Source organism: Schistocerca piceifrons, chromosome 6 (assembly GCF_021461385.2).
Source record: "Schistocerca piceifrons isolate TAMUIC-IGC-003096 chromosome 6, iqSchPice1.1, whole genome shotgun sequence".
In the NCBI taxonomy this organism is placed as follows: Eukaryota; Metazoa; Arthropoda; class Insecta; order Orthoptera; family Acrididae; genus Schistocerca; species Schistocerca piceifrons.
The window spans coordinates 334,127,680-334,141,595 of record NC_060143.1 but is presented as its reverse complement, the minus strand read 5'-3'; the positions used below and the strand labels follow the sequence as shown (position 1 = coordinate 334,141,595).

Sequence of the window (13,916 nt, the reverse complement as noted above, 5' to 3'; positions counted from 1 at the left end):
TAAAAGGTCATAGGTCATCTATATCTGTATATTCATTTTAGGAAACTTCTTGTAGAATGTAAATACTTTGAGATTAAAGGAGATCACTCATCAAAAAGCAAAACTGTTAAGTTGTTGATAGGCTTACCCAAAAAAAAAACCTTAGCTATCCTTTGACAAGCTAGAGTAAGATACACATCTTCACACGCATGCCCAATTTATTACATGGTGGCAGCACCATATAGTTGTGTGTGTGTGTGTGTGTGTGTGTGTGTGTGTGTGTGTGTGTGTCCTGATTTAGATGTATATTTCTTTTCTTAGCTTCTCACAGTTTTGCTCTAGCGACCTGGTCACAAGCTTTTGCCAAATCTACAAAAGCAATATGTAACTCCTTCCATATTGCAATAAATTCCTCCATTACCTGTTATAAAATAGACGTTATCTGTATAGGATCATGTTCTGTTTAAACCCACTGTTGTCTTCCCCAGTATGGTGACCACTTTTGTCCTATCTTCTTATACATGGTGGTGGTGTAGTCTTCAGTCCTGAGACCGGTTTGATGTAGCCCTCCACGCCACTCTATACTGTGCAAGCCTCTTCATGTCCCAGTACCTACTGCAACCTACATCCTTCTGAATCTGCTTAGTGTATTCCTCTCTTGGTCTCCCTCTAACATTTTTACCATCCACACTGCCCTCTAATGCTATATTTGTAATCCCTTGATGCCTCAGAACATGTCCTACCAACTGGTCCCGTCTTCTAGTCAAGTTGTGCCACAAACTCCTCTTCTCCCCAATCCTATTCAGTACCTCCTCATTAGTTGTGTGATCTACCCATCTAATCTTCAGCATTATTCTGTAGCACCACATTTTATAAGCTTCTATTCTCTTGTTGTCCAAACTATTTATCATCCATGTTTCACTTCCATACATGTCTACACTCCATACAAATACTTTCAGAAAGGACTTCCTGACACTTAAATCTATACTCGACGTTAACAAGTTTCTCTTCTTCAGAAATGCTTTCCTTGCCATTGTAGTCTAAATTTTATATCCTCTCTACTTCAACAATTATCAGTTATTTTGCTCCCCAAATAGCAAAAGTCGTCTACTACTTCAAGTGTCTCATTTCCTAAACTAATTTCCTCAGCATCACCCGACTTAATTCGACTACATCCCATTATCCTTGTTTTGCTTTTGTTGATGTTCATCTTATATCCTCCTTTCAAAACACTGTCCATTCCGTTCAGCTACACTCCCAGGTCCTATGCTGTCTCTGACAGAATTGCAATGTCATCAGTGAACCTCAAAGTTTTTATTTCTTCTCAGTGCATTTTAATACGTACTCCAAATTTTTCTTTTCTTTCCTTTATTGCTTGCTCAATATGCAGATTGAATAACATCGGGGAGAGGCTACAACCCTGTCTCACTCACTTCCCAACCATTGCTTCCCTTTCATGACCCTCGACTCTTATAACTGCCATCTGGTTTCTGTACAAGTTGTAAATAGCCTTTCACTCCCTGTATTTTACCTCTGTTGCCTTCAGAATTTGAAAGAGAGTATTTGTCAACCTTGTCAAAAGATTTCTCTAAGTCTACAAATGCTAGAAACGTAGGTTTGCCTTTCCTTAACCTATTTTCTAAGATAAGTCGTAGGGTCAGTATCGCCTCACGTGTTCCAACATTTCCATGGAATGCAAACTGACCTTCCTCGAGGTCGGCTTCTTCCAGTTTTTCCATTTGTCTGTAAAGAATTCGCGTTAGTATTTTTGCAGCTGTGACTTATTAAACTGATAGTTTGGTAATTTTCATGTCTGTCAACACCTGCTTTCTTTGGGATTAGAATTATTATATTCTTCTTGAAGTCTGAGGGTATTTTGCCTGTCTCATACATCTTGCTCACCAGATGGTAGAGTTTTGTCAGGACTGGCTCTCCCAAGGGTGTCAGTAGTTCTAATAGAATGTTGTTTACTCCCGAGGTCTTGTTTCGACGCAGGTCTTTCAGTGCTCTGACAAACTCTTCATGCAGTATCATATCTCCCATTTCATCTACATCCTCTTCCATTTCCATAATATTGTCCTCAAGTACATCATTCTTGTATAGACACTCTATATACTCCTTCCACCTTTTTGCTTTCCCTTTTTTGCTAAGAACTGAGTTTCCATCTGAGCTCTTGATATTCATACAAGTAGTTCTCTTTTCTCCATCCCTGCCTAGACATTTTTCACTTCCTGTCGATCTCATTTTTGAGACGTTTGTATTCCTTTTTGCCTGCTTCATTTACTGCATTTTTATATTTTCTTCTTTCATCAATTAAATTCAATATTTCTTCAGTTACCCAAGGATTTCTACTGGCCTTCACCTTTTTACCTACTTGATCCTCTGCTGCCTTCACTGCTTCATCCCTCAAAGCTACCCATTCTTCTTCTACTGTATTTCTTTCCCCCATTCCTGTCAATTGTTCCCTTATGCTCTCCCTGAAACTCTGTACAACCTCTGGTTTAGTCAGTTTATCCAGGTCCCATCTCCTTAAATTCCCACCTTATTTAATTTCTTCAGTTTTAATTTACAGGTCATAACCAATAGATTGTGGTCAGAGTCCACATCTGCCCCTGGAAATGTCTTACCATTTAAAACCTGGTGCCTGAATCTCTATCTTACCATTATATAATCTATCTGATACCTTCTAGTACCTCCAGGCTTCTTCCATGTATACAACCTTCTTTCATGGTTCTTGAACCAAGTGTTAGCTATGATTAAGTTATGCTCTGTGCAAAATTCTACCAGGCGGCTTCCTCTTTCATTTCATACCCCCAATCAATATTCACCTACTACGTTTCCTTCTCTCCCTTTTCCTACTATCGAAGTCCAGTCACCCATGACTATTAAATTTTCATCTCCCTTCACTATCTGAATAATTTCTTTTATCTCATCATACATTTCATCAATTTCTTCATCACCTGCTGAGCTAGTTGGCATATAAACTTGTCTTCGTGTCTATCTTGGCCACAATAATGCGTTCAGTATGCTGTTTGTAGTAGCTTACCTGCATTCCTATTTTTTTTATTCATTATTAAACCTACTCCTGCATTAGCTCTATTTGATTTTGTATTTATAACCCTGTATTCACCTGACCAGAAGTCTTGTTCCTCCTGCCACCGAAATTCACTAATTCCCACTATATCTAACTTTAACCTGTCAATTTCCCTTTTTGAATTTTCTAACCTACCTGCCCAAGAAAGGGATCTGACATTCCATGCTCCGATCCGTAGAATGCCAGTTTTCTTTCTCGTGATAACGAAGTCCTTCTGAGTAGTCCCTGCCCGGAGATCCAAATGGGAGGACTATTTTACCTCCGGAATATTTTACCTAAGAGGACGCCATCATCATTTAACCATGCTGCATGCCCTCGGGAAAAATTACGGCTTTAGTTTCCCCTTGCTTTCAGCCGTTCGCAGTACCAGCACAGCAAGGCCGTTTTGGTTAGTATTACAAGGCCACATCAGTCAATCATCCAGTCTGTTGTCCCCAGAACTACTGAAAAGGATGCTGCCCCTTTTCAGGAACAACGCATTTGTCTGGCCTCTCAACAAATACCTCTCCGTTGTGGTTGCACCTACATTATGGCTATCTGTATCACTGAGGCAAGCAAGCCTTCCCACCAATGGCAAGGTCCATGGTTCATGGGGGAGGGGTTCTTACACACAGTTTTGTCAAATAAGTGGAGTATCTTGCATTTCACACTAATGCTTGTGTAGCAGTTAGTCTCTCTTCTATTCCCCTTCTGGAAAATGGAAACCATCTATGATATTCTTCACTTTCTTAGAATTTAAGTCCATTGACAACAGTTGTTATATGCGTAGACACATTCAGAGTACCAAGTAGAAGGACTGGTGGCGCACAAAAACACGTTCAGAGTACACAGGGACAGGTACAAAGGCACGTGCGTTAACACGTCCAGAGCAGTTAAAGGATTAATCTTTGAATAGGGAAGCTGCAGGGAAAAACATGTTAAAGAACAACAAAATAAAACAAAAGCTGTCATATTAGGTATCACCAACTGCCTATGATACAAATAATGGGTGTATAAACTTTATTAACTTTAGTTGTAATTTGCAACAAAAAGCAAAGTTTTAAAAATTAGGTACTGGCTTTATGGGTGCTACAATTTGTATTAACCAATAATGGATCCGACATGTTGTCACATTTTTATGATGTGTGTAGGCAGGTTGGAACTCCAACCAAACCAATTGGCCTGACTCCCCACCATTCCTCCCTGTTAGTTGGCGGGTGCTATCAACTCAAAAGAAGGCATGTTAGTGAAGTTGGAAGTGAGGTAACAGTCATATCCATAACTCTCACGGGGCTATGAGCTGTTCTACAGCCATCATGATTGATTGTGAAATCAAAGTTCTTGCCATGTCCCTAATATTACTAATGACAATAATAAAATTTATCATGAAGTAGAAGGTTTTAGATTTTCTAAAATTTCACTTGGATGCCAGACAAAACGTTAAAATTACAAAGTCCGTTCAGCTTGATCCAGATGACTTACAATGCTTTCAGTGTTTTTTTTTTTTTTCCCCCCCCATCAGTCTACTGACTGGTTTGATGCGGCCCGCCACGAATTCCTTTCCTGTGCTGACCTCTTCATCTCAGAGTAGCACTTGCAACCTACGTCCTCAATTATTTGCTTGACGTATTCCAATCTCTGTCTTCTTCTACAGTTTTTGCCCTCTACAGCTCCCTCTAGTACCATGGAAGTCATTCCCTCATGTCTTAGCAGATGTCCTATCATCCTGTCCCTTCTCCTTATCAGTGTTTTCCACGTATTCCTTTCCTCTCCGATTCTGCGTAGAACCTCCTCATTCCTTACCTTATCAGTCCACCTAATTTTCAACATTCGTCTATAGCACCACATCTCAAATGCTTTGATTCTCTTCTGTTCCGGTTTTCCCACAGTCCATGTTTCACTACCATACAATGCTGTACTCCAGACGTACATCCTCAGAAATTTCTTCCTCAAATTAAGGCCGGTATTTGATATTAGTAGACTTCTCTTGGCCAGAAATGCCTTTTTTGCAATAGCGAGTGTGCTTTTGATGTCCTCTTTGCTACGTCCGTCATTGGTTATTTTACTGCCTAGGTAGCAGAATTCCTTAACTTCATTGACTTCGTTACCATCAATCCTGATGTTAAGTTTCTCGCTGTTCTCATTTCTACTACTTCTCATTACCTTCGTCTTTCTCCGATTTACTCTCAAACCATACTGTGTACTCATTAGACTGTTCATTCCGTTCAGCAGATCATTTAATTCTTCTTCACTTTCACTCAGGATAGCAATGTCATCAGCGAATCGTATCATTGATATCCTTTCACCTTGTATTTTAATTCCACTCCTGAACCTTTCTTTTATTTCCATCATTGCTTCCTCGATGTACAGATTGAAGAGTTGGGGGCGAAAGGCTACAGCCTTGTCTTACACCGTTCTTAATACGAGCACTTCGTTCTTGATTGTCCACTCTTATTATTCCCTTTTGGTTGTTGTACATATTGTATATGACCCGTCTCTCCCTATAGCTTACCCCTACTTTTTTCAGAATCTCGAACAGCTTGCACCATTTTATATTGTCGAACGCTTTTTCCAGGTCAACAAATCCTATGAAAGCATCTTGATTTTTCTTTAGCCTTGCTTCCATTATTAGCCGTAACGTCAGAATTGCCTCTCCTGTCCCTTTACTTTTCCTAAAGCCAAACTGATCGTCACTTAGCGCATTCTCTTTTCCATTCTTCTGTATATTATTCTTGTAAGCAGCTTCGATGCATGAGCTGTTAAGCTGATTGTGCGATAATTCTCGCACTTGTCAGCTCTTGCCGTCTTCGGAATTGTGTGGATGATGCTTTTCCGAAAGTCAGATGGTATATCGCCAGACTCATATATTCTACACGCCAACGTGAACAGTCATTTTGTTGCCACTTCCCCCAATGATTTTAGAAATTCTGATGGAATGTTATATGTCCCTTCTGCCTTATTTGACCGTAAGTCCTCCAAAGCTCTTTTAAATTCTGATTCTAATACTGGATCCCCTATCTCTTCTAAATCGACTCCTGTTTCTTCTTCTATCACGTCAGACAAATCTTCACCCTCATAGAGGCTTTCAATGTATTCTTTCCACCTATCTGCTCTCTCCTCTGCATTTAACAGTGGAATTCCCGTTGCACTCTTAATGTTACCATCGTTGCTTTTAATGTCACCAAAGGTTGATTTGACTTTCCTGTATGCCGAGTCTGTCCTTCCGACCATCATATCTTTTTCGATGTCTTCACATTTTTCCTGCAGCCATTTCATCTTAGCTTCCCTGCACTTCCTATTTATTTCATTCCTCAGCGACTTGTGTTTCTGTATTCCTGATTTTTCCGGAACATGTTTGTACTTCCTCCTTTCATCTATCAACTGAAGTATTTCTTCTGTTACCCATGGTTTCTTCGCAGCTACCTTCTTTGTACCTATGTTTTCCTTCCCAACTCCTGTGATGGCCCTTTTTAGAGATGTCCATTCCTCTTCAACTGTACTGCCTACTGCGCTATTCCTTATTGCTGTATCTATAGCGTTAGAGAACTTCAAACGTATCTCGTCATTCCTTAGTACTTCCATATCCCACTTCTTTGCGTATTGATTCTTCCTGACTAATGTCTTGAACGTCAGCCTACTCTTCATCACTACTATATTGTGGTCTGCGTCTATATCTGCTCATGGGTACGCCTTACAATCCAGTATCTGATTTCGGAATCTCTGTCTGACCATGGTGTAATCTAATTGAAATCTTCCCGTATCTCCCGGCCTATTCCAAGTACACCACCTCCTCTTGTGATTCTTGAACAGGGTATTCGGTATTACTAGCTGAAACTAGTTACAGACCTCAATTAGTCTTTCTCCTCTTTCATTCCTTGTCCCAAGCCCATATTCTCCTGTTACCTTTTCTTCTACTCCTTCCCCTACAACTGCATTCCAGTCGCCCATGACTATTAGATTTTCGTCCCCCTTTACAAACTGCATTACCCTTTAAATATCCTCATACACTTTCTCTATCTGTTCATCTTCAGCTTGCGACGTCGGCATGTATACCTGAACTATCGTTGTCGGTGTTGGTCTGCTGTCGATTCTGATTAGAACAACCCGGTCACTGAACTGTTCACAGTAACACACCCTTTGCCCTACCTTCCTATTCATTACGAATCCTACACCTGTTATACCATTTTCTGCTGCTGTTGATATTACTCGATACTCATCTGACCAGAAATCCTTGTCTTCCTTCCACTTCACTTCACTGACCCCTACTATATCTAGATTGAGCCTTTGCATTTCCCTTTTCAGATTTTCTAGTTTCCCTACCACGTTCAAGCTTCTGAAATTCCACGCCCCGACTCGTAGAACGTTATCCTTTCGTAGATTATTCAATCTTTTTCTCATGGTAACCTTCCCCTTGGCAGTCCTCTCCTGGAGATCCGAATGGGGGACTGTTCCAGAATCTTTTGCCCATGGAGAGATCATCATGACACTTCTTCAATTACAGGCCACATGTCCTGTGGATACACGTTACGTGTCTTTAATGCAGTGGTTTCCATTGCCTTCTGCGTCCTCATGTCGTTGATCATTGCTGATTCTTCCGCCTTTAGGGGCAATTTCCCACCCCTAGGACAAGAGAGTGCCCTGAACCTCTATCCGCTCCTCTGCCCTCTTTGACAAGGCCGTTGGCAGAATAAGGCTGACTTCTTATGCCGGAAGTCTTCGGCCGCCAATGCTGATTATTTATCAAAATTTTGGCAGTGGCGGGGATCGAACCCGGGACCGAAGACGTTCTGATTATGACTCTAAGATGCTACCCATAGAACACGGGTACACATGCATATCAGCGTACAAAACTATTGACCTGACAATGTTTAAAGTTGTGCGTGATGGGAAGTTTGTGTTCTAATGGAAGCAAGAATGTGAAATTAGTTTATCGTGATGTAACAAAAGAAATGCACATGAGCCAGAGGGAACTCATTTGCTTTTACTTGTGAGCGGTTATCAGGAGCTATAGTGCTGCCTCAAGATGAGCTGACTGTCGGTCAATTTCACCCACTTTTTCTGCTGTCAGTGCAGGTATGCCATGGAGGTGTGCTTCCTTTTTGCAAAATACAGTCAAAATAATTGCGCGAGGTTGAGAATGGAATGGAGGTATATCACCCTTTAAGTTACATTGATACTAATTGCCATAACTTATTTATTTTAAATTTTCTAACTATTATTGTAGCCATTTAAATAGCAGAGTGAGTTTGTCATTATAAAGCTCAATTACACTTTATAATATTTTGTAGTGTTGCTACTACTATGTAGAGCTTTAGTAGATACAGTACTAAATCGTTGTGCAATTTGCTGTTCAAACACTTTCCCAACAAATTTAATAAACACGGCATTCATTGATTGAAACCATTTAGCCCTCATGGTCTTTGTCAGTTGATGCAACCTGCTAGACTTGTATGTAGCGTAGTTGAGGCTTAACTAATAGCATGGCAGAGGTGACATGGAAACAATGAAAGACTGCACAGCTATCGAGAGACACTTAACAGTACCTAGATAGGTGGCACAATACCACTGCATAGTGACATCAAAGTGGTAAGCTGTCAGCAAGATGCACTCTATTGGCACAGCCCCACTTGTAGTACAGAGGTTGGGGTGGCTCTTCAGTGTATAGAAATGCCATGTCCTTCCTGTAATGAATTACGTTTTCATATTTACTTTTTACTTGGTGGCCTCCTAATTCTTTATCAGTGTCTGCTGATGTCAGAATCAATAGCATATTTATAATAGCCAAGTTTCTTGTGGAAACATTTTTTAAAATACACTTCAAAGGGACATACTATTTGCTTGCTTGCATTTTTTGGTTAAGTCCATTCTTCCGAGAAGGGTGTTCGCTTATTCACTCACATTTTCTGGCAAGAGTGTTCTAGAAGCTGCTTGTCATGGTTCCATGTCTCCCAAACTGTCATACATTGCTCCACATGGTAAGAAATGTCACATTCTTCACTTCTTGTAAGAATTGAATGGAAAAAAGAAGTTATAAAATCAACCATTACGATGACACTCCTTCCTCTAGTTTGATAACCAAATTTACCCTTGGTTAAACTTATGAACATGAACTGAAGTTCGTGACTTATCATTCTGTACTTGACATTTGAGGTTAAATTGAAACACAGGAGGGAATACAATTGCTTACATAGGAATGTGGATACTGTTTACATAGCCTTGTTAAATAATCTGACACACTTTCAGTTGGAGACAATATTACATTGTCATCAATGTAGCAACAAAAAAGTGTAGTTTGTTACAGCCTGTTTAAGTTCATGTACAGAAGATGAAGGGAGGATACAGCTAAAGTGAAATAGCAACTCATAAGTCTGCCTAATATTGTGTGTACAGTTGTCACGATCTTGGCCCCTCGATTATCAGGCCTGACACTTTTATCACCTATAAAAGTCCTCAAATGGATCAAGAGTTGAGACAGTGATTGAAAAATAGCTAAAAGTGCTCTTAATACATATATTTCATTCGTGGTATATGTAGTATAACACATAAACTGTAGCACATAAGTCTTCTTTAAATTCTAAATTCTGTAATAAATTTTTCAGCACACACTGATTGTAGCAGAGCCAGCAAACTTGATTGAAGCACCTACTATCACAGGCCCTGTGAAAGACCTGCCTCCACTATTATTCCAGGGTACTGGCCTGGTGGCTGACAGAGAGAATCCTTTGGTTTTGCCAATTCTGCATGCCAGCTCCTCTGCATATTCATATTCACCTGATCAGCAGTTACGTGAGGTATGTTCTCAAGAGTGTGAGTAAATGTGCCTTACAGTTCTCAAAAATTAATCTCATCAGTTTTTTATTATGCTAAGCATAAGCAGCAGGTAAAAACTAAGAGAATGTGCTTATCTATTAAAGAAAACTTGAGCGTGAATGTTCTGTTACTCATCGTAGTGTGGCTGTTAAAGATGTTTGCTCACTTTCAGGTTACTGTCGCTAACATTCAAAAGGTGCTACAGTGAGGTCATAATTTGTAGCTTACGTGCCTTCTCAATAAGTGATTTTATTGTAAAAACACATTAGATAATTGTGTGTTCTTACATGTTGAAATGCAACACGGTCTAACAATTACCAGCAAATACTCATCTTCGTTTCTCAGTGATCTCTGATGCTGCAGTGGGTATAAAAGAATTTGCAAGTGTCTGTTCCACTAAAATCATACTGCAACTTGCTGAGTTCTTGACAGTGTAGCTAAGGATTTGTTAGTTGCAAGAGAAATTTCAAGAAATTCAGTTTGACACAACATTTCTCTTTCAGAATTACATGTTTGCTGTGTAATATAGTTACAAAACTGTAACAAAACTGCCTGACAAAAACTGGCGGAAAACTGAGACCCTGATGGCTGATTTGCCAACAAATACTGGTTAAGTCATCCATTATTAGAAACAGAAAATTTGTGGATTACCTTCAAAAACATGATGGCATTTACAGGACGACATCATGGAATTATGTCTTAGTTTGCTCCTCTCTCACTGCAACATAAAGTTTTACATAGCTTTTAGCATAGAAATTCATAAAATATGTTCAATAACAACACTTTTTATAAAGTTGCTTATATTGTGAAGATTATTAGTTGGAAGATGTTCCTAACATTTGCAGTGTTCATTCCATAAATACTAATGAAAACATTGTTTTACTTCCTCTGAAAGGTATCCTGCAGCTACAAAATGAAAGTTGTTTGTTTTATGTTCAAGTATTGATTAATAACAGTTGAACAGCTCAGAGGGATATGTATGTTTGCTAAAATTAAAACAAACCACCATGGAGGTATATGTATGCTTGCTAAAGTTGAAATGAAATTAATGACAGAATTTGAATCAGTATAATAAATGTAGTTCTAAAATGATCAGATAAATGAAATCAGATTGTTGCAAAATTTACATGAGTCTGTGAACATGGCAGGCTGCTCCTGAGATCAACACTCCATGTCTCACGTGTCCTAATGATCATATATTGGTATGTTTCAATGCGTTGGTAGTGTTTATTTCAGCTAAAAATTTGGTTAAAATTTATTGTGAGAGCACACTTATTGTTTCACAATACAAATATGAAAAATCTAACTTGATCAAAAAATTGACAGAGACTTATACGTCCACATCAGCTAATTTAAAAATTAGAAAGTAAACTGAAGAACCATGATGCAGTTCATGAAGCACTCCATGCATTGTCTCCTTTCACCATAGCAAGTTTTAGAGAGGCAGCTGTGATTTTACTTCACACTAGCCAAGCCAAGCCAAGCCAAGCCAAGTAACGTAATTTGTGGCAATTTGAGAAATAGTAAGTGCAAAGTATTCTTCCTTGTGCAACTGCTGTTTTACGTCTCTGAGGAGGCCTTGGTTGATATTGCGAACTGGAGGTTTCACTATTTTGTTATAAAGTACAACATTTTATCTTTTTGGTAATTCTGGTGGAATGTAAACAATTTAAGGAGTAGAAGAGCATGCACACGACCCTCCCTCTCCGCACGCACGCAAAACCTGTACAGCTGTGCAAAACATTTCAACTTGACAACAGTTCATTTTCTATGGTGATCTGAGATAGAGAGCTTTATCAACCCTAAATATAGTAAAGCAGAGTACGATATCATGTGGAAGACATGAAAAAACACAATTATAGTTGATGCAGATAGCAAATCTGCTTTCCAAAATATTATTAGTCTGTTGTATTACAAACTTGATGGTTACGAATCAGAAATAACAAAGTTTGTGACAGAATTAATATGTGAAAGGGAATGAATAAAGTAGTTTGGTGGTGTGCTTTCTATAGTTTTTCTGGAAGGTAACAAAAGTTCTCTGTCTTGTTTGTGTGTTTTTGATGACTTAGTGACTAGGCACACTTTCTGTCAAATGGGTTTGTGAACAAGCTGAATTACAGTACTTGGAGCACAGACACCCCCCCCCCCCCCAAAGTAATTACGGAGAAGCCATTACATCCACAACAAGTGACTGTGTTGTGTGAAATATGGGCTGAGGGTGTAATTGGGCAGTACTACTTTGAAGATGGTTTCAGAAACACATTACCAGCGAATGCAACTGCAATATGTTAAAAGAGAGTATGTCACTGTCTTCGCACCAACAGTCATAGCCTTTCACTCACTTTTGGGATATGATAGTAAACAATATCAGAAACACGACAGGATAGAAAAAGAGGGAAGAAACAGTTTTACAGAAATAATGAAACAGTTAACTTGGTACCTAGTGAACATCACTCCACCGAACCTGCTAAGAGTGCGAGCTCACCTGGGGGTTTATGTCTGTATTGTACAGGTCTTTATCTTGCCCTGTTATAGGATCTGCCTTGCGAAGTGGAATATCAGTTATTTTGTGTGGTCCACAATGTCTCTGGAAAAATTTGCTAGTTTCATTCTTGATATTTGAACTGTGACAATGATCTTGAACTAGAATTACCTCATCTATATTGAATATTGTAGTATATGCATGTCTGTTAAACTTATGTACTCTTAAATCTGCATCTCTTTGTGAACCCTGCTCTACTGTCTTTCTTATTTCATCTGATTGTTTTTTGGGTGTAATATCTAATTTCATATGGTCTTCCCAGTTCTTAGCTAAAGGTATCGAAAATACACATAAAAAGTAAATGGGATGCTTGTCCCCATCTGGCTTAAAATTTGGAAATTGTTTTGGCAAATTCCTAACTGTAGTTCTTCCAGCCACACTTGATCTACTTTCACTAGCTACATCAGTTTTCCTGTTTCTTGTTGTGTCTTTTGTATGGCTGTCCATAATCTCTCATTGACAATATAATGTAAAAGGATAAATAAAAAATCTGCCCATCAAGTGGCATCAGGGGAACACACAAACAAAGGTGTTTAACTTTACAAGCATTCGCAGCCAGTGGCTCCTTCTTCTGGCAGAAGAGTTGAAGGGAAAGGAAGAGGGATGAAGGAAAAGTACTAAGAGGTTTAGGAAAGGGGGTACAGTTCAGAAAAGTCACTTTGAACCCCGGGTCAGGGGAGACGTACCGGATGGGATGAGAAGGGAAGACCGATTGTTGGGAGCTACACTGGATGGGATTTGAAAACCTGAGAGCTTAAAGGTGGAAGACAGGGTAGTATGTAAGACAGAAATTACTATTAAAACATCATGCACAATATGTGACAGAGATTGGGGGGGGGGGGGGGGGGCGGCAGTGAAAAATAAATAGGTCAGAAAATGAAAGATGTAGAAAACTAAAATGGAGTGAAAAAATGAGTAGTTACTCTGAAGAAATGCTGAAGCAGAAGGATTAACGATGTTTTAGTAGTAATCTGTCTTGCATGTTGCCCTGCCTTCCACATGTAAGCTCTCAGGCTTTCAAATCTCGTCTGATGCAGTCCCCAACACTCTTTCTTTTCTTCCCATCCCGTCCGGTAACTCTCCCGTGACCTGGGATTCTGGGTGACTTTTCTGAACTGTACCCCTTTCCCGAAACCTCTCCAGTCCTTTTCTTTCACCCCTCTTCCTTCCCTTTCAACTCTTCTTTCAGCAGAAGGAGCCACTGGCTCTGAAAGCTTGTAAAAGTTAAACCAATTTGTTTGTGTGTTTCCTTGCTGCCAGTTAGTGAGTAGATATTTTATGTATCATGTATATTACATTCTCCATAATCTCTGTAAGTCTTGCTGTTTAATAGCAGATTCACCTGTAGAATTGGGAGTAATACTAGTGGAATCAATCCTCTCCTGTACATTTTGTTATACGAATTTCTGCAACTGCTCTTCCAAACTAGGCAGTGTAATATGTGGACTCAGAATTTCATTAAATGCCCTGCCTTGTTCAAATATATCTACTCTTCCCTTAGTATCTGAGATT

At 39.4% G+C, this 13,916-nt stretch overlaps 1 protein-coding gene across 1 annotated transcript in view; it reads left to right on the top strand.

Annotated features, from left to right (window-relative positions):
- Positions 1–13,916, top strand: part of LOC124802668 (dolichyl-diphosphooligosaccharide--protein glycosyltransferase 48 kDa subunit) — a 48,098-nt gene that overhangs the window by 20,923 nt on the left and 13,259 nt on the right. The window contains exon 4 of the mRNA XM_047263580.1: positions 9,652–9,843. Coding sequence (XP_047119536.1) covers positions 9,652–9,843 — 192 coding nt within the window. The remainder of the gene's footprint in view (positions 1–9,651; positions 9,844–13,916) is intronic.